Source organism: Nansenia antarctica, assembly GCF_963989245.1.
Source record: "Nansenia antarctica genome assembly, chromosome: 2".
NCBI classification, from domain to species: domain Eukaryota; kingdom Metazoa; phylum Chordata; class Actinopteri; order Argentiniformes; family Microstomatidae; genus Nansenia; species Nansenia antarctica.
Genome location: NC_137675.1, coordinates 78,181,760 through 78,202,508, shown reverse-complemented (window position 1 = coordinate 78,202,508; position 20,749 = coordinate 78,181,760). Strand labels below are relative to the sequence as shown.

Genomic DNA, 20,749 nt, shown 5'->3' with positions numbered 1-20,749 from the left:
TGTGATGGATTAATTCTCACCCTTTAACATTCAAATAAAACCAAAAGCCCAAACCAACCAGTTAGGAGATAATGCAGCTTTAATAATCATAATAACAATTTTGTCATTGCTATCTAACAAACATACTGTAGAAGAAGCTTGTTTCACAGTTGCCTCCTATTTGGAGTAAAACCTAACAAACCTAACCTATCAATTGTGTAGTAATCAGCTACCTATACAATACTACCAATAAAACATCAGAATCCATGAAGGCATTGGTAATGCTAAAATGTCATGTTATTTTATAAATACGAATAATAAACCACTGTCTGCTTACCTAATGTGGCTTAAGAAAATACCAAAAATGAAACCACTCTTCTTAAATCTCTGCAACAGATAACATCAGTCACATACAGAAGAACTATTCTCTAGCTAACCTCAAGCATTTCATTGTGCAAATCAGTAGAAAAATCAATCACTTGGAACGGTGGACAGTTAAACGCCATCAACCTCTGTGCCATGGAATCTATCAAAATGATAGGACTCTAGTTTAAGTATCAATACTGTTGGACCAATGTATGACCCCCAAAGACTAGGACAACTCGCACTCAAACACACACATATACATTTAAATACAGGAATACTATTCAATTACATGAAGATACCTTATTAAAGCAAATGTGACAGAGAACATTATTTTTTGAATGGTTCTCATCCTTGTTACTCGATGCACTTTCATACTATGTGCTTTGTGTTGAAAGATCTTGATGCTCACCGTGACAATGTGTAACCCTGTGTGATGTATCTGAACGTGTCATTGTGAAGCAGAGAGGGTGTGTATGTGGAACACAGTTACTGTATGTGTGTGTGTGTGTGTGTGTGTGTGTGTGTATGTATGCATGTTCAGTTGACTATGATCCAACTATGGAGTTGTTGTTTTAGTATAAAAGCATTTTGACCAATAAAATAAAAAAATTAAAAATAAAAAAATTCAACATGGCTTTGCTGGTCAGTTTGCTGGTTTCCCACCCCCCCAACAGAAACAGACTCCAACAGGAAACAGAGAGTGAGGCCCAGGATGCACTTTGGCGTTTCTCCTCTTTTGTTTCACCGCTTACTGTGCGGTTATTATTAATTCCTGTTTGCTCAAAATAAAGAGTACCTTTATTTTTAATTATACTCCTGCATCCGTCTACTCTGTTCTACTCTGCACCTGGGTCCAAATACATTATCCCATCGTAACACTCAGGTCCTCAGGTCTCAGTCCACAGGCACACAGGAACAGGGAATCGTGGTCTGTTGGAGGACTCCCACAGTCCTTCATCCAGTAATCCAGGTCCAAGAGATCAGAGCAGAAGCTGATGGGGGGTGAGTGGAAGTAAGAGGGGGGGGGGCTTGTGTGTGTGTGTATGTGTCTGTGTGTGTGTGTGTGTGTGTGTGCTTGTGTCAATCTGTCAGTGTGTGTGTGTGTGTGTGTGTGTGTGTGTGTGTGTGTGTGTGTGTGTGTGTGTGTGTGTGTGTGTGTGTGTGGGGCATGGGTACCATGAGGGGTCATCCCTGGAGGTCAAACGTCCGTACACACTGACTGGAGCAGCAGTAGGCCACGAAGCTCACTGGGGTCCTGAGGAGACGGAGGAGGAACACACCAGAGATGAGGGAGGGGCTCAGATGAAAACACATGTGAAACACTATGGTGAGTGTGTGTGTGTGTGTGTGTGTGTGTGTGTGTGTGTGTGTGTGAGAGAGAGAGAGAGAGAGAGAGAGAGTGTGTGTGTGTGTGTGTGTGTGTGTGTGTGAGAGAGAGAGTGAGAGTGTATATGTGTGTGTGTGTGTGTGTGTGAGTGTGTGTGAGTGTGAGTGTGAGTGTGAGTGTGAGAGTCTGTGCGTATGTGTGTGTGTGACAGAGTGAGTGTGTGTGTGTTTATGACAGCTATAATGAGTACTGTGTCTGAGGTGGCCACCGTGTGCTTGGCTACTTGACTATGGCCCTGCTGTCTCCCAGGTCAGCTGCAGCAGCTGTGGCCTGGTTCTTAAAGGATCCTGCTCTAATCACCTCTGCACTCCATCTCCAAGTGTCATTTAGTCAATTAGACAGCCCCATAAATTACTGTCTGCAGTCTCCCGCCCACCCACGTCCTGTCCTGTCCACTCACACACAGCAGGAGCCTTCGCCAAGCCTGTACGCACTGATTATACACCACAGACTCAGGCCCTGCCAACCACGCTGACACTAACACACACTCTCTCTCTCTCTCTCTCTCTCTCACAGTAACACACACTCTCTCTCTCTCTCTCTCTCTCTCTCTCTCTCTCTCACACTAACACACACTAACTCTCTCTCCCCCCCCCTCTCTCTCCCTTTCTCTCCTCTCCCCCCATCCCTCCTTCTCTCCCCCTCTCTCTCTCTCTCTCTCACACACACATAAACACACGCTCTCTCTCTCCCTCTCTCCTCTCTCTCTCTCTCTCTCTCTCTCTCTCTCCCTCTCTCTCCATTTCTCTCCGTCTCTCTCTACTACACACACACACTGGCTTAGTGACAGCTAGGCCTCTGAAGGTATGTGACAGGCCAGAGGATTGCCTTGCCAACAGAGAGTGATTATCTTCCTGGGTTGACGTGGTAGACGACATCAGTGCTGAGACAGGCTGGCATGTGTGAAATAGCGTGCGGCCGGGATGCCAGGGTGTTTTTGTGGGACTCCCTGGTAGGTCTTAACCCCTGTGGCGCCAGCTTAGAGAGGGCTAAGACGAGAGGCGCTAGTGCTGAGACACTAGTGCTGAGGGTGGGGGAAACTACACTGAATGGACACTGAATCACAACTGTAGTAGTGGTCCTTTAGCCATCTGTGTTGCAGTACAACCCGGGCACCAAACAGCAGGTCGGAGTTGCTTTTCCTGTGTCAAAGTCATCCAGTTGCCTATGGAGCGCCTCCAATCTCAACATGGACTAGCATTTCACAGAGGTCTGTTTCATGGGCACTCATACAGGCTCACGCCCGCACACACACATTTTAATCATTTATTTATGTCCACATAGAGACAAGTATACAGGGACACAAATACTGAAGGCACAGATGGGATGCATTCACAAACAGACATGGACAATGTCTTTCACATACAACAGGACAAGACTCACGGGTACAAGTAACACCGTCTCCGCCATATATGGCGGCTGCCAATAATCGCAGAGACAGAGCAATACTTGCTGAGCCTTTTTGCTTCTCCCTTGGACATTCCCAGTAGACGTAGTCCTCTGACAACCAATCTGTGCACATGTCCAAGGCTGCCAAATATAAAGACTAATAGCGTACACCTATAGCCTAGCTCTGAGATGGTATCTACAAGCTGCTGGTATTTCATGACCTTAGTCATGAAGGCTTCCTCTAGGCTTATATCAAAGGTGCACGCTACCTCTAATACAGACACCTCTCTGGACTCTTCATCAACAACAATAACATCTGGTGTGTTAGCAGACAACTGTGAAAAGTGACATTGGTCATTACAGAAATTGAACATAGATGCATTGACACAAGCATGTGTATACATTTTCACTGTGACTGGGAAGTGGAGTGATATGTCCTTTACTATAAGGCTCACAATTCTGTCATGACGTGCTATATACATTCCTTTGTAAACATAACAGCCATTCAAGATATGTGATAGTGTTTCTGTAACCTGTTCTGTGGTGTGGTGCAAGCAATGAGGAACCTGAGTGGAAGGAAACCAAATAGAGAGGTTGAGTCTGGTAGGAAGGACTTGTAATCTGGCCTTGGTTGTGAATATGACAATGTCCTCATCGAGTGCAGTATTTTTTTAGAAAAGAGTGGGAAACAGAGTGATCAGCTGTGGGAAGACATGCCAGTTTTCCCTGGAGTTTCAGAGCAGTCCAGTGTTGTTGTTGTTGATGTTGATGAAGGTCCATGAGAGTCCGTCTGGCCCCTCTAGATGTTAGCTGGTGGCTCTGTCCAGCAAAGGAGGCTGTTGCCCTGACCTGTGTGAGAGGGTCAGATATACAGTTCTCTGAGACCCGAACAGTCTCAGAGTCAGACCGCACCCACTCCAGGGACACCCCGGCTCGGACACAGAGGTCATTCAGGTCTGGCCAATCAGACCAAACTCCAAAACCAGCGGAATGAGTGTCCAATTTTCCGCTGGGTTTCCTCTTGAACCCAAGGAAGTGGGGCTCCGCCCCCCTGGCAACTGGGACCTTCCTTCTCCTCAGGTCCAGGAACATGGAGGAGCGGGCCAGCTCCCTGACGTCCTTGTCGTCGTTGTTAAGCATCCTGAGAAGATGGGAAATTCTCATGCTGGTGTAGATCCATTCTACATTGGGGACCCCTAGCCCTCCCTCCCACTGGGGATGAAAGATGATGTCACGGGTGCTGTGTGAATTGAGTCCAAGCCACCTGCGCACTACGCTCACAGTCTTGTTGTTCATTTCACACAGCACTTTCTGGGGGATGTGGACATTGGAGAAGAGGTGCTGAACTTTGGACAGGGCCACCTGCCTGATGGCTTCTAACTTCATAGTTAGTGGCAGAGGACAACTGTCTACTTTAGCCATCTGTGTTGCAGTACAACCCGGGCACCAAACAGCAGGTCGGAGTTGCTTTTCCTGTGTCAAAGTCATCCAGTTGCCTATGGAGCGCCTCCAATCTCAACATGGACTAGCATTTCACAGAGGTCTGTTTCATGGGCACTCATACAGGCTCACGCCCGCACACACACACACACACACACACACACACACACACACACACACACACACACACACACACACACACAGTACACACACAGTACACACACAGTACACACACACACACACACACACACACACACACACAGTGGGACGCTGTACAAACTCACAGAGGGTGGCAGTGCAGCAAAGCTTCCCCTGGCAAAGCAGGCCTGTCAAAGGGAATCAAGGAGAGCAGCCTTCCCTTTCAATTAGCCTGCCTGTCCATGCAAACCTGCACATAGTGCCAGCATGGGGAGCTCCACCAGCTGGGGGGAGGGGAGGGGGGGGGGGGGGGCTAGACCAGCCTAACACTACCTAAGCAGGGAGGAGAGGAGACCTGCACTCAGCGCCAGCATGGGCAAGGACAGGGAGCTCTGGAGGAGAGGGTGTCTGTGTGTGTGTGTGTGTGTGTGTGTGTGTGTGTGTGTGTGTGTGTGTGTGTGTGTGTGTGTGTGTACTGGCGGGGGGGTACTTCACTGCTTATTAGACCTTTCTTTTTTCCTCCCTCCCGTCTCGTAAGGACTGCGCTAATTGCGGCCTGTCTGGATGCGACGCGTGTTTCTCCGTGGTGTTAATGGCGGTGGCTTAACACGTCTGGAGTACCTGGGCACGCGGGTGTCTGAGTGGGGGCCGCGGGAGGGTGGACGGCGGGGGGGGTTCCACAACAAACGCAGGGTGACAGGGGAGAACAATGGTGCGAGCGCAGTGACGGATTGGGAAAATGAGCCACCCCAACCGGTTGGAGTGGTGGAGTGGGTGGAGGTAGAGAGGAAGGGTGGAGTAGGTGGAGGTAGAGAGGAGGGATGAAGGTAGAGAAGAGGGGTGGTGTGTGTGTGTGTGTGTGAGTATATATATATGTGTGTGTGTGTGTGTGTGTCTACTGTTGACTGTAAGCCGTGTCCCTCTAGGGGGGTCTAGTTACCTGCGGTGCAGGGCGGCCAGGGCGGTCTCTCTCAGGGGGAAGAACTTGGGGTAGACGATGGTAAACATGGGCTGGCTACAGCGATGGCAGTGACCCAGGGGGCACTGCAGGAGGTCCAGGAGGCTCCTGGGTAACAGGAAGGGCGGCAGGAGACTCGGCTCTGCAGAGGGGAGGGGTTGGGGGGGGGTTGGAAAGAGAGAGGGAGAGAGAGAGAGAGAGAGAGAGAGAGAGAGAGAGAGAGAGAGAGAGAGAGAGAGAGAGAGACAGAGAGAGAGAGAGAGAGAGAGAGAGAGAGAGAGAGAGAGAGAGAGAGAAGAGAGAGAGAGAGAGAGAGAGAGAGAGAGAGAGAGAGAGAGAGAGAGAGAGAGAGAGAGAGAGAGAGAGAGAGAGAGAGAGAGAGAAAGAGAGAGAGAGAGAGAGAGAGAGAGAGACACAGAGAGAGAGAGAGAGAGAGAAAAGCCTTTGATATCTTAATGCAGTATTAATAACATTGTTGTTCGGAAAGATAAAAAAGAAAGGGTAAAAGAAAGTGTAGAGGGAGAGAAAGGGGACAAGAAGCAAAGACCTTTACCCAAATGTGACCCTCCCCTCCTGACACTTGTGTCTGCAACAGCACGAAGCACAGAATCAGACAATCAGAATGAGAACTACTTCATGCTGTTGCCGAAACAAGTGTGTGTTGGGCACAGGGCTGACAGGCAGACAGTGGAGTCATGCTTCTAAATTAGCCCGCTTGCGTGCTATTGGTTTTAGACAGACAATAGCATTACAATAATTCCTGTGGTCACAGTGGGGCTTCCTCTCAATGCCTTCACCAGCAGACTCATCTTCTTTATGTGCCTGGTTGCTTGCAACTACAAAGGTTGTATAAAACTAAGAGAGTCAACTCAACACCATCTGATGAATCCATTATCACAGAGAGAGTGTGCCGTTTGACCTATTTGCGCAAAACATCTTTGGAACATCGGTGAAGTGGAAAACCGAGCGAGTGTGAATCTTCTACAGAGGCTTCTTCAAAGGAGGTGTAATGAGACGGTTTGCGATCTTTATTACACCCGAAAAGGTGTGTGTCAGAAGAAAGGCTGCTGTATGTTAAAGAGTTGTTCACGGTGTAGTGGATCAGGCCTGAAGCGGAATAACACAGCATCATCATCACTTTTACTCCTAATTAATAACCACAGAGGTGGAATTAATGTACTGTAACCCAGCACTGTGGCGCAGGTGTTTTATTTTATGTGTGAAACACATGGAGCTGTGTGTGTGTGTGTGTGTGTGTGTGTGTGTGTGTGTGTGTGTGTGTGTGTGTGTGTGTGTGTGCATGTGCATGTGCGTGTATCTGTGTGTCTGGGGGTGTGGGTGTGTGTGTGTGTGTGTGTGGGGGGGGGGGGGGAACAAACCTCCATGTCTATGCTCCCTCTCCTCAGCTTTGAGGGGCTGGCGGTATATGCCATAGAGGGCCCTCATGGCGAGCTCCTCCAGGGGGACCACGCGCTCTGCCTCTGAGCCTATGGAATTGACCTCGACAGGTAGAGGCACAGTGACCTCGGAGAGCAGCCTACCGTCAGAGACCTGCGAATAACCACACCTGCACAGAGAGACAACACACAGCATTCACTACCTGCACGACTGGAGAACATTCATTTAAAATGTATGCATTCATCCATTACATGCAGAGAACATCAAAGAGAGTATTAAGCTATAGCTATGAGCAGGCTACATGTAGGCAAGGCAAGTTCATTTGTAAAGCACATTTTCATACACAGAGGCAATTCAAAGTGCTTTACATAAAATAGATATAATATATAAAGGAAAGCGAATAGACAACAAAGAGTATACAAGGCATAGAAATAATAAAAAGTGGCATATCACTGCGCAGAGCAGAATGACTTCATGTACAGTAACAGATTGGTGGTACAGAACAGGGCAGTGTCTTACCCCCAGCAGCGGAATTCTTTGTTGTAGATGTATGACGGAAGGCCTTTGAGGTGGACGTTGTTCTCGAGGTAGACATACTGCAGCTCCCGCGAACGACCCAAGTCTGAGAGGGAGTTATAGAGACACACACACACACACACACACACACACACACACACACACACACACACACAGACACAGACACAGACACAGACACAGACACGTCATCAGTCAGTTATCTGTGAGCCATGTCCAGCATCTATAGTTAGGTCCTTAAATATTTGGACAGTGACACAATTTCCATAATTTTGGCTCTGTACGCCACCACAATGGATTTGAAATGAAACAATCCAGATGTAATTGAAGTGCAGAATTTCTGCTTTAATTCAAGGGGTTGAACATAAATATTGTATGAAACGTTTAGGAATTACAACCATTTTTATACACAGCCCCCTATTTTCAGGAGCTCAAAAGTAATTGGACAAATGAACATAAGCATAAATAAAATGTTCATTTTTAATACTTAGTCGAGAATCCTTTGCAGGCAATGACTGCCTGAAGTCTGGAACACATGGACATCAGCAAATGCTGGGTTTCCTCCTTTGTGATGCTTTGTCAGGCCTTTACTGCAGCAGTCTTCAGTTGTTGTTTGTTCGTGGGTCTTTCTGCCTTTAGTTTTGTCTTCAGCAAGTGAAATGCATGCTCGATCGGGTTGAGATCAGGTGATTGACTCGGCCATTGCAGTATATTCCACTTCTTTGCCTTAAAAAACTCCTGGGTTGCTTACGCAGTATGTTTTGGGTCATTGTCTATCCATATTGTGAAGCGCCATCCAATCAACTTTGCTGAATTTGTCTGAATCTGAGCAGACAGAATATCCCTAAACACTTCAGAATTCATCCGTCTGCCTCTGTCTTCTGTCACATCATCAAAAAACAATAGTGACCCAGTGCCATTGGAAGCCATGCATGCTCATGTCTTCGCACTGCCTCCATTGTTTTTTTTACAGATAATGTGGTATGCATTGGATCATGAGCTGTTCCAAGCCTTCTCCATACTTTTTTCTTCACATCATTCTGGTACAGGTTGATCTTAGTTTCATCTGTCCAAAGAATGCTCTTCCAGAACAGGGCTGGCTTTTTTAGATGTTTTTTGGCAAAGTGTAATCTGGCTTATGAATGGCTTGTACCTTGTGGTGAACCCTCTGTATTTGTTCATGTGAAGTCTTCCCTTTATGGTACACTTTGATAATGATATGCCTACCTCCTGGAGACTGTTCTTCACATGGCTGGATGTTGAAGGGGTTTTCCTTTACCATGTAAAGGATCCTGTGATCATCCACCACTCTTGTCTTCCATGGACGTCCAGACTTATTTGTGGTGCCGAGCTCACCATTGCGTTCTTTTTTTCTCAGAATGTACCAAACTGTTAATTTGGCCACTAATAATGTTCCCTGCTATCTCTCTGACGAATTTTTTGGTTGTTTTGCAGCCTAAGGATGGCCTGTTTCACTTGCATTGAGAGCTCCATTAATGCATGTCGTGCATATACAGCAACAGCTTCCAAATGCAAATGCCACACTTGGAATCAACTCAGACCTTTTACCTGCTTAATTGATAACGAAATAATGAAGGAATAGCCCACACTGGCCCATGAAACAGCTTTTGTCAATTGTCCAATTACTTTTTGGTCCCTTGAAAAAGAGGGAGCTACATATTAAAGAGCTGTAATTCCTAAACCCTTCCTTCAATGTGGATGTGAATACCCTTACCCTAAAGCTGAGAGTCTGCCTTTTAAGACCATATTCATTATATAACTGAAACTGGAATATGTTTTGGTAAACAGCTAAAATAACACAAATTCTGTCTGTGTCCAAATATATATGGACCTAACTGTATCTCTCCCTGGAGAGACACTCTGTCATGGGTTCTAAATACTGTGAGACCAATCCCACGGGGCTGTGTCAGTGTAATATCCAGGGCAGCCACAGTGCCAGATGTACAGAATGGATACACAGGACCGCACTCCAGTGAACAGACTTGAAAAAGGGCATTTAAGAATGCTACTCCCTCTGCTTGGAAACAACTGCAAAATTACCTGAATCTTGAGTCTGAGACCTGTCCCACAGGACGCATTTAAAGTAGTTCTAAATGACTTGGAGGCAGGTATGTCTGGTTGTAGATGTTTTGACTGATTTATATTGCACCTGTTTCATCCCTGATGTTGACGACTAGTGATGAATACTGATGAGTATTATTGTTATTTTATGACTGTAATTTATTCTCTATTTTCATTAGTGTTCCTACTACTACGTAGTAGTTTATGTCTTTTTTTCCCCCGCCGTTCTGTCAGGTGTTTCACTGACCATTTCTAGGCAACTACGGGCGTTAAAAAGGGTGGGACAAGATGCTCACTCATGTGCGTAAAATTTAGAGTTGATTGTGATTTATAAAGGGAAGCAGGCGTGGAACTTGCGCACGGCAAATTCCGCTTGCGTGCGCACCGTTTTATAAACCCGAATGTTGGTGTGCGTAAATGTTCTTGCTTTGCGTACGTAGGCAAGCTTTTTACGCCAGTTCTACGAAAAGCTTTATAAATGAGGCCCCAGAAGAGGCTGGGGGAGGTAGAAATCAGAGGATTAGAGGCTCATTGTAATGTATGGAACGGTATCAAACACGTGTTTGTGTCACGGATGGTAAAGACTGTATCTACGACTATGTTTGTGTTTACCATTCCATTCATTTACAATGAGCCCCGTCCTCCAATTTGTATCTTCCACCAGCCTCCCCTGGTCTTATCTTCTATGACATACGCCACTTAGCTGACACTTTTATCCAAAATGACTTCCACTGTAGTGAGTGCATGTTCTTCAGCATATATGGTCCCAGAGGGAATCGAACCCACAACCTCAGCGTTGTTAGCGCCATGCTCTACTAACTGAGCCACAGAGGACCACAGACTAGACGTTCCATGGATCCTTTGGATGTGAGGGTTCCTGAGCGCTCTTCTACAGTCAGTCAGTAGTACACACTGCTAGTACAGTAGTACACACTGCTAGTACAGTCGTAGTACACACTGCTAGTACAGTAGTACACACTGCTAGTACAGTCGTAGTACACACTGCTAGTACAGTAGTACACACTGCTAGTACAGTCGTAGTACACACTGCTAGTACAGTAGTACACACTGCTAGTACAGTCAGTAGTACACACTGCTAGTACAGTAGTACACACTGCTAGTACAGTCGTAGTACACACTGCTAGTACAGTCGTAGTACACACTGCTAGTACAGTCGTAGTACACACTGCTAGTACAGTAGTACACACTGCTAGTACAGTAGTACACACTGCTAGTACAGTCGTAGTACACACTGCTAGTACAGTCGTAGTACACACCAGTGGCGGCTGGTGCTAAACATTTTGGGTGGGGCACAGCAGTGTTTCCTCCAGGATTTTTCACATTAGTGGCGGGGGGGTCCTCTTTCGCGCGCGCAGCTCGTGCGATTTTTTTTTCCGCGTGCACGATTCTTTTTGCGCGTGCACGCGCACGTTTACCCGTACCTCCGCCGTTCTGTTCGTGGTGATTTTAGAGGCAATAGATTATTTTTTTTAGATTATTACTAACACCAGAAGACAAGACATACAAACTGTGGTGAGCTACATTGCTTGTGTAACATTAGCTAGTAGCTATCAATTTTTCACTCATACACGGCCGGAAAAGTGAACAGAAATACAATGCTGACTTACGGTGGTATCTTGCGGCTGTCTTCACAAAGAGCTCCAGGATGCTTTCGCTTGAGGTGCTCGTTCATTGCAGATGTACTCCTGTGATAGGCCATTTCATTTCTGCACAGTTTACAGACCACCACATTGTTTTATTTTTTTGTAAAAGCCGGAAATTGCAAAACGTCACGTTTGACGTCAGACTTAACAACCGGATATTCAAGACTCACATTTTTGCGCCCCGGCCTAGAAATAGGAGACAGCCAATTGGAGCGCTGCTATAGCTCACGTGTAAGCGAAAAGTATTCGGCCTGCCATAGACTAGCATTGACCGGCGCCCCGACGCCTCCCCCTATGTATTTTAACAGTGAATTCTACACACACACAGATAAAATGTTTATTGTATTGGAGGATTTTTAATGAATGCTGATAGGCACCGACAGAATATCAGCCGCATTTTGTGAATAAACAATGTTTATTTAAAAAAAAAAGTTTACAAATCGCAACTAGGAAGTGAAGGTGGGGAACTAGGAAGTGAAGGTGGGGGCGGCGCCCCAGCGCCCTCTATCGGCCAGCCGCCACTGGTACACACTGCTAGTACAGTAGTAGTACACACTGCTAGTACAGTAGTAGTACACACTGCTAGTACAGTAGTACACACTGCTAGTACAGTAGTACACACTGCTAGTACAGTCGTAGTACACACTGCTAGTACAGTAGTACACACTGCTAGTACAGTCGTAGTACACACTGCTAGTACAGTCGTAGTACACACTGCTAGTACAGTCATAGTACACACTGCTAGTACAGTCGTAGTACACACTGCTAGTACAGTAGTACACACTGCTAGTACAGTCGTAGTACACACTGCTAGTACAGTCGTAGTACACACTGCTAGTACAGTCGTAGTACACACTGCTAGTACAGTCATAGTACACACTGCTAGTACAGTCGTAGTACACACTGCTAGTACAGTCATAGTACACACTGCTAGTACAGTCATAGTACACACTGCTAGTACAGTCGTAGTACACACTGCTAGTACAGTAGTACACACTGCTAGTACAGTAGTACACACTGCTAGTACAGTAGTACACACTGCTAGTGTCTCCTGTCAGGCACATGGCAGGTCCACGTGAGGAGCAGGCTCTCCTTCCACCTGAGCTAGCTCTCACATTAGCGTCAACGCTAGCTAGCGCAGTAGAATATGCACGGCTGACTGTGGCATCACACTCTGCCCTTGATGTAAACCTGAGTCGATGTTATCCTTGACTGTTCCTCTGGCAACGATGTAGAGATAGGGGAGGGAGCCTTTGAAGATGGGAGGATGGAAGGCAGAGCAGGGGGGAGAGGCGAACCAGGAGGAGGAGAGGTAACACACACACACACACACACACACACACACACACGCACGCACGCGCGCGCACGCACACACACACACGCACACACCTAACGCCTACTCTGCCAACACTCATATCTACATCCCAACCCCCCACCCGCCCTTATTAGCATGCTAGGCTCATTACCCTCTTCCAGGAGCAGGGTGCCCCCCGCCTCACCCAGCCCACCCCGGCCCCCCCCAGGCTCCCTCTCAGCACCGAACAGTTGGGGGGCTCATCACACCTGCATCTTCACCCCGGGGTAACAACCACTCGACCGCTTTCATTACCGCAATTACCCTGCTCAGTCCATTATCCCGGGCCCACAGGGTTCAGCAGGGGTGTGACGTTGCAAGGATGGGGCCTGGGAGAGGAGGGGGGTAGGGAGGGAGGGAGGGAGGGGAGGGGGAGGTGAGGATCAACGCCAGGCAATCCATCATAAAGGTGGCAAGCAAGGAGACACTTCGGCAGCCCTTCTCCAAATGACTGCTATTATGTCAATGAGGAGAGATTACTAAGCCATTGTAACGGTGCTTATTTCAGGATATTAAATATCGGTTCTGTATCGGCCAAAGGGTGTCTACGTGTTTGTCTTTGCTTGTGTGCCAGCTTGATGTCAACTGTGTGTGCCTAGGCACCAAGAGCAGAAAAGCGGGTTATCTACACGCTTCTGATCTTCTGGGTGTGTGTGAGGTAAGAGGATTCCTTCTGGTGCAGGCTACACACACACACACACGCACTCACACACATGTATGAATGTGTAAGGGCATTCAGACACATTTCCACCAGCAGGCATGCATGTTCCAGCCAGAAGGCCCAGATCAAAAGGGCCCGGGACCTGGGATGAGCACACCAGATCCCTGGGTCAGGCTGGGCCTGGATGGGTCTGGATGGGCCTGGCTGTGGCCTGAGGCTGGATGGGCCCCGCAGACACAGCCTGGCCTTTGACTGGGCCTGAACCCCTGACGTCACAACATTAGCATATGCCACGCACATGGCAGCCTAGCAAACAAAGATCACTCTGTAGTAGAGAGAGAGAGAGAGAGAGAGAGAGAGAGAGAGAGAGAGAGAGAGAGAGAGAGAGAGAGAGAGAGAGAGAGAGAGAGAGAGAGAGAGAGAGAGAGAGAGAGAGAGAGAGAGAGAGAGAGAGAACCGAAGAACACAGAGTTACCCCCCGGTGGCTGACCTGAGGAGACAGAAGCCTGGGTGGTTGGTGTGTAACTTGGGGGGGGGGTATCCTTCAGCATCAACTCCCATGACAAAGTAATCAATGGAGCACCATGACTCATTACAGCACAACGTTTCACAGGTGACATTCAATCAACCCTATCAATATGAACACACACACACACACACTCCTATGGCAGCACTCTGTAATTAAATGCTCTCGAGAGGAGACACAGACATGAGACAGACAGATACACACACACACACACACACACACACACACACACACATATACACACACACACACACACAGAGAGAGAGAGAGAGAGAGAGAGAGAGCTAAAGCTGTTGAGAGTTTGAAACCCCCCAGGATGAGAAGAAGAGTCTCACTCCTCCTACCCTGAGGCAGTCGCATTCTTTCAGAAGAAGTCGACGAATGGGAGTTACTATAGAAACAAGGGTGCCGCAGGGAAACCAGCTATATTGATCAGGGACTATTAAGATCTCAAACTGCATACAAATAATCCAGCGCTTACTGTTTGGAACCCCTGGGGTTGTTGCTGTTGGTTTCCATGGAGAGACTCCATTCATTTATCATCTACAAAGCACAGCCTTTACACCAACCGCTAATACTCAATCATCTTAAATCTCCAAACACTCTTAGAAGTTCTCTTCATTGAAGTGTTTGGATGAGTAGTTGTCTATCTCTGAGGGGTAGTAGTGGTGTGGCCAAGAGGATAGTGAGTTGGACTGGTGATCAGAAGGTGATCAGTTCTGGGAACATGGGAACACCGTGCTAGGAACTTAACCCTACATGACCCCCCCAGGGAGACTGTCCCGGTAATCTCTAATTTAACCATTTTGTCCCATTTTGGACAAAATGGTTAAATGTCCAGTGTGAGCTGTGGTTCTGTGGTGCTGTGGTTCTGGGGTTCTGGGGTTCTGTGGTTCTGTGGTGGCCAGGTGAGGAGGAGTGGCGTCCACATGCCTGGCACAGAGTAAAAGACGTGTCGGAGGTGCGGGAGCGTCTCTCTGGCCTTTGTTCTGCAGCGTATCCTCCCTTCAAAGACTTTCCACTGGCTTCAGAATCATCAGGAACAATAAAACACATCCCGCCTGCTGGCTAGCTGGCTGGCTGGCTGGCCGGCCGGCGGAAGCTGTGATGAAGCCAGGCAATATGGGAATAGAATAACAGATCTGAATCGTATCGTGGTACATGCCATCTCGATTGGAAAGAAGTTGTCAATGGAAGTAGGGGCACAATGAAGTGCCTGAAACGAAATAAGCGACGCCCCACCCGCCCCCTCACGATCCAATCCCCAGATAATGGATAATATGCCTTCAGACTGTGGAACTGTAAATAAAAGGTCATTCAGGTGACTGCATTAGCTTTCATACTAAATGAATAAGCTACTCACATAACCTGAGCACCGACACCGTTTTCATGATTTAGGTAGAGAGAGAGGAGGGTATATAACTGAATAGGACAGTGTGTCCGTTCAGGAAGAGAAATCCGGCACTTCACTGCTGACCACGTACGACAGCGCCTACGCCCCGCTGCTGATGACATACTGTAGAGCGGTAGTGTAATTACCTTTAAAACCTTTGATCCCTGAACTCCAGTTTGACCCCTGACCGCAGTTTGACCCCTGATCCCCAGTTTGACCCCCCCCCCCACCCACCCACCCACCCGTTCCCCAGGCGAGGCTCACCCAGGGGCAGCGAGGTCAGGCGGTTGTCGGACATGGAGAGCTGGTTGAGGTGCAGCTGACAGAGCTGGCGGGGGAAGCCCCTCAGGTGGTTGTCGTCCAGGATCAGAAAGTGCAGGGACTGGCACTGGTGCATCCGCTCCGGCAGGCAGGCCAGCAGGTTCTCTCTCACGTTCAGGGTCTCCAGGTCCCGGAGGTCCCCGATCTCTGCAACCCAGCACACACACACACACACACACACACACACACACACGCATGAGGACACAGACACACAGACACGTACGCACACATGGAAACACACACGCACGCACGCAAGCACACACACACACACACACACACACACACACGCATGAGTACACACACAAGGACACACACACAGACACGTACGCACACATGGAAACACACACGCACACATGAACACACGCAAGCACACACACACACACACACACACACACATTATACAGTAGCTACCTCACACTGATTGAGGGACGTACTGTGCTAACCCTTGAAATAGGGGTCCCGTGTTGATCAGCCGTCCACTCCCCAAATGTTGAGAGAACAAAGACGCTGTGCCGCTCAGCGGAACATGTGTGCCAGTCAGAGGGTGTGTTCTGTGTGATTGTGATAGGAACCTGAGCCCAGAGTGAGTTAACAGGGTGGGTGATGGGACCCCCCCTGTGGAGAGTGTGTCCACGGAGAGAGATAAAGAGCAGGTCTCCAGCTCATTAACTACACTAATGAGGACCAGAGAGAGAGAGACAGAGAGAGAGCGAAAGAGAAAGAGAAAGAGAGAGAGAGACAGGGAGAGCGAGAGCAACCGGTGTGTCCCGGTGTGTCAGAAAGGCCCTCAGGATAATCAAAGATTTGCATTCTGCTGCTATTGCTACTGATACTATTGCTGCTCTGGCTGCTATTGTTGATTGGTGATGTTGTTGTTTTTATATCCTGCTTTATTCTATTATTAGTGTTCCTACTACTACTACGTAGTAGGAACAGTATTGTTATTGGTGGTATACTTCTTATTATTATTTTCCTTGCTTTGGTCAAATAGCTCAAAAAGTCCCTGACCAAAAATGATATGAATTTGCATGTCACAACTAGAGAGCATAAAAAAATCACTTAAAATCAACTGTAAGTCTGATCGGTCGAAAGAATTTTCAAATTCTCATAGATTTTGCTCTGCTTGGTAAAGTCCCTGACCAAAAATGCTATAAATGTCCATGATTAAACCATAGGTGGCGCTATAATAACAAATCTTCTTCTAATAACAAAACTTCACAATGCTGCCATTTCTACCCTGTTGTATGAAAATGTATAAAACTTGGTAAATAATTATGTCTTTCCTAATAGGGAACATATTTGCCTCAAAAACCCATAAAGTCTGCCATGATGGATTTTTCTGCAGGTGGAAAATTTGGCTAAACTTAAAATTAACTGTACCGTAAGTCAGATTGGTCCGAAATTGTATGAACATGCGTGGTGCACATCTCTCTATAGGGGGTTAAAGGATAAGAGATCCGTTTAAAGATATCTGAGAAAATGATATGAAAAGGAAAAAAAGAAAAATAATGTTATTTGATTTCAAATGCTTTGCCCTGCTACGTCAATATTTAAGGCAGTCGACAGGCTAATAGAGGGCACTACAATGTGTTACTATGTCGAAGCATTTCAATATCAGATATGAGATATTTCAGATAACTCAAAAAACAGGCCTTTGAAATGTGACCATTTTGGCTAAAAGCTAAGGCTAATGCTAATATAGCACTTTAAAACTAATCTTCTCATGACCGCTTTACCTGATTCAGTCAGATGGGGGTGGCATACTATGCTAGGCTGGCAGATTATAGTGTAAACACAAGTAGTGAAAGTAGTGAAATGCTTGACATAAACTATACAACTGGGGAAGGTTAATCCACAATGGATTTTCGTATTTACGCTTAGTGTATATTATCATCATAGCATAGTAGCCTATGTATATCAGGCCATAATTAGGTGACTACACCTACCTTACAGGCATGTGGTCCTAGGCTACTTCATAATATTCAGGACCACAACTGAAGATGTGTCGTACTGGTGGCACCACGTGATCATTGCCAAATTCCACTCCACCCAAGAGGACATCTCCAACTCCACTCAGTCAATTGTTGTGCTAATTATTTAGGGATTTTAACATCTAGTCCTATTAAGAATCCATAGCTTAGTATATCATGAGTTCAGCTTGGCCCATATTAGGTGAGTGGTCTACCCCCCTGTCTGTAGGTCTACCCCCTATCTGTCAATCTACAACCTGTCTGTAGATCTACCCTGTGTCTGTCAATCTCACCCCATTTATGGTTATATCTGTAGGAACATGCCCCATTGCCGCTTGCGGTTATATTTGAACTTGTATTCTGCTGCAATGCCAATGTAGAAGGAACCTGAACCCAATAATTGTACTCTGTGTACCTGTACATTGATGTAATAAAAGCAATTCAGATTCTGAGAGAGAGAGAGAGAGAGAGAGAGAGAGAGAGAGAGAGAGAGAGAGAGAGAGAGAGAGAGAGAGAGAGAGAGAGAGAGAGAGAGAGAGAGAGAGAGAGAGAGCAGGTGGAGAAAGAGGCTCTCCTGTGGCACTGGACAAAGGGGTAGAACAAGCATGTGCTTACACACCGGCTTGAGTCCTCTATCGCCCTCTGTTGTCAAGACGAGTATTTACAGTGCGTCTGATAATTGAGTGTCTACGCTGAAGACAATCCTACCCCGAATGGTTTTATTGAAAATCTTCACTCTGATACAGCAATATACACTCAGCGAGCACTTTCATAGGAACACCTATACACCTTCTTATTCATTCAGGTGGTGTAATGGTGTGGAATGTTTTCTTGGCACACTTTGGACCTGTTAATACCAATCAACCATCGTTTGAATGCCAATGCCACTGAACATGACAATGAGTTCAGTGTTCTTCAGTGGTGGCCTTCCCAGTCACTGGATCTGTATCCAATATAACACCTTTGTGATGTGGTAGAACGGGAGATTCAAAGCTTGAAAGTGCACTGGAAAGAAAATCAGCGAAAATCAGCGTGAGATGTTATACCTGGAGGAAGGAATTTGAGCTCGTTGTTGGCCAGGCTCAGGTACCGTAGAGACCTCAGTCTGCCGATCTCAGGACAGATGACCTGCAGAGCGTTGTCACTCAGGTCCAAAAACTGGAGCTTGGCCAGGTTTCCTATAGCTGATGATCACACACAAGCACCAGAGAGCCAATTATACCAATGCCAATTATGACAATCAGGGGTGTCAACTTTATGGCGACAGGGGGGTGGAGGTGTGTGTGATATAAATATATCATGTGATATATATATAAAAATGTTTCAACCCCCCCGACCTGTTGTTTCTACCTCTTTTGGGGGGTTCCAAGTCTTAATTAGCGGCGGGAAGATGTTGGCAGCTAGAAGACAGGTCTGGATTTGCTGAGGAGGGCCGCTGGTCACCGCCAGCCCCAGTCACAGACACACTACAGCCCAGAAATAGCCCTGTCTGACAGTGGCTGGGGCCGAGGGGGGGACTGAGTCTGTCTGTGGACCCAGGCTAAAGCTTCCACAAACAGATACTCACTGTCTTCATTGGGCCCGGACAATCAACAGGAGGAAGCCACCCTCCAGAGCTTTAGTGAGGTGTCTTGGTACAGGCCTTGCTTGAATATGTGACACTGCTGCATAGAGCTATACTGTAACCTCATCCTTACAGTCCCTGCTGCCAACACTTTGTACTTGGGATTGAACACATTGTAGTAGTCACTGTGGGTGTGTGTGTGTGAGAAAGAGAGAGAGAGAGAGAGAGAGAGAGAGAGAGAGAGAGAGGGGAGAGAGAGAGAGAGAGAGAGAGAGAGAGAGAGAGAGAGAGAGTGAGAGAGAGAGAGAGAGACAGAGAGAGAGAGAGAGAGTGAGAAAGAGAGAGAGAGAGAGAGAGAGAGAGAGAGAGAGAAGAGAGAGAGAGAGAGAGAGAGAGAGAGAGAGAGAGGAGAGAGAGAGAGAGAGAGAGAGAGAGAAGAGAGAGAGAGAGAGAGAGAGGAGACAGATAAAACTCTTAGTGAGATGTTATACCTGGAGGAAGGAATTTGAGCTCGTTGTTGACCAGCGTCAGGCGCCGTAGAGACCTCAGTCTGCAGATCTCAGGCCAGATGACCTCACTCAGGTCACTCAGGTCCAATGAGGTCCGATTGTCACTCAGGTCCAGGAGCTTGGCCAGGTTTCCTGCAGCTGATGACCACGCACAAGCACCAGAGAGCCAATTATACCAATGCCAATTATGACAATCAGGGGTGTCAACTTTATGGCGACAGGGGGGTGGAGGTGTGTGTGATATAAATATATCATGTGATATACAGTATATATAAAAATATATTTATATTTTGTTATTTACAATATGTTACAATGTTGCAATTAACCTCGTCGTTTGGGCGCCGTGGTGACCGCTCGGACCCCGAAACTGGTCCCACTTGGACTGACGGGGGGGAGACCGCCCTTAGGGGCCACGGCCGGGCCCTTAGCGGGCTGCTGCGCGACAAGGGCCGGAGCGGATGCTGCAGGGTTGTGGTTGGCCTGTTGGTTTGTGGCTCTGGCTTTGAGCTCCTCTGCCCAGGGGGGGGGGGAGGGCTTGTCTCCCATCTCTGGGGGTGGGAGGAAGGAGAGGGCGGGCTTTGGGGCGGTGGGGGGAGGGCCAGGGGGCTTGGGGGCAGGTGCTGCCGAGTACTGATTGGGTAACAACAAGGACGTTTTTATTAATTGGTTCTTACACAGGATATCCTGTTGCCCAACAACACAGATGGGGCTTAGTAATGATCGACAGTTGAGCTGTGTCCCTTCTGTGCAATAGCCCTAAAATTCTACCTGAAACATTCTCAGCATTTCCTTAATCTAATAAACTAACTATAGGTTTGTCTTTTTCGAGGTGCAGTCTTTGAAAGTTAAACAGGCAGCCTCACGTAGTTCATGGCTGCATCCAATCTACGCTTCACCTTCTTAACATGTGCCTGAGGGAGAGAGAGACATGTCACTCAAATAAAAAAACAAGTGCGTTACAATGATCCTGCTATTTCTACCTCCACCAGCCTCCCCTGTTACAAGCACCAAGAACAAGCTACAAAACAACACTTTAAACATACCAACTATGTGTGTATGTATGTGTGTGTATGTGTGTGTGTGTGTGTGTGTGTGTGTGTGTGTGTATGTGTGTGT

At 47.2% G+C, this 20,749-nt stretch overlaps 1 protein-coding gene across 1 annotated transcript; it reads right to left on the bottom strand.

Moving 5' to 3' along the window:
* Nucleotides 1-1,530: 1,530 nt before the first annotated feature.
* On the bottom strand, nt 1,531-20,505 carry LOC308150666 (uncharacterized protein; the record flags this gene model as incomplete). Its single annotated transcript, XM_080523471.1, has 9 exons — nt 1,531-1,600; nt 5,640-5,799; nt 7,037-7,224; nt 7,575-7,677; nt 15,534-15,737; nt 18,607-18,744; nt 19,616-19,771; nt 19,960-20,317; nt 20,497-20,505. The coding sequence occupies 9 exons, from the start codon at nt 20,503-20,505 to the stop codon at nt 1,531-1,533; spliced, it is 1,386 nt and encodes a 461-aa protein (XP_080379597.1).
* Between the last annotated feature and the right edge of the window lie 244 nt (nt 20,506-20,749).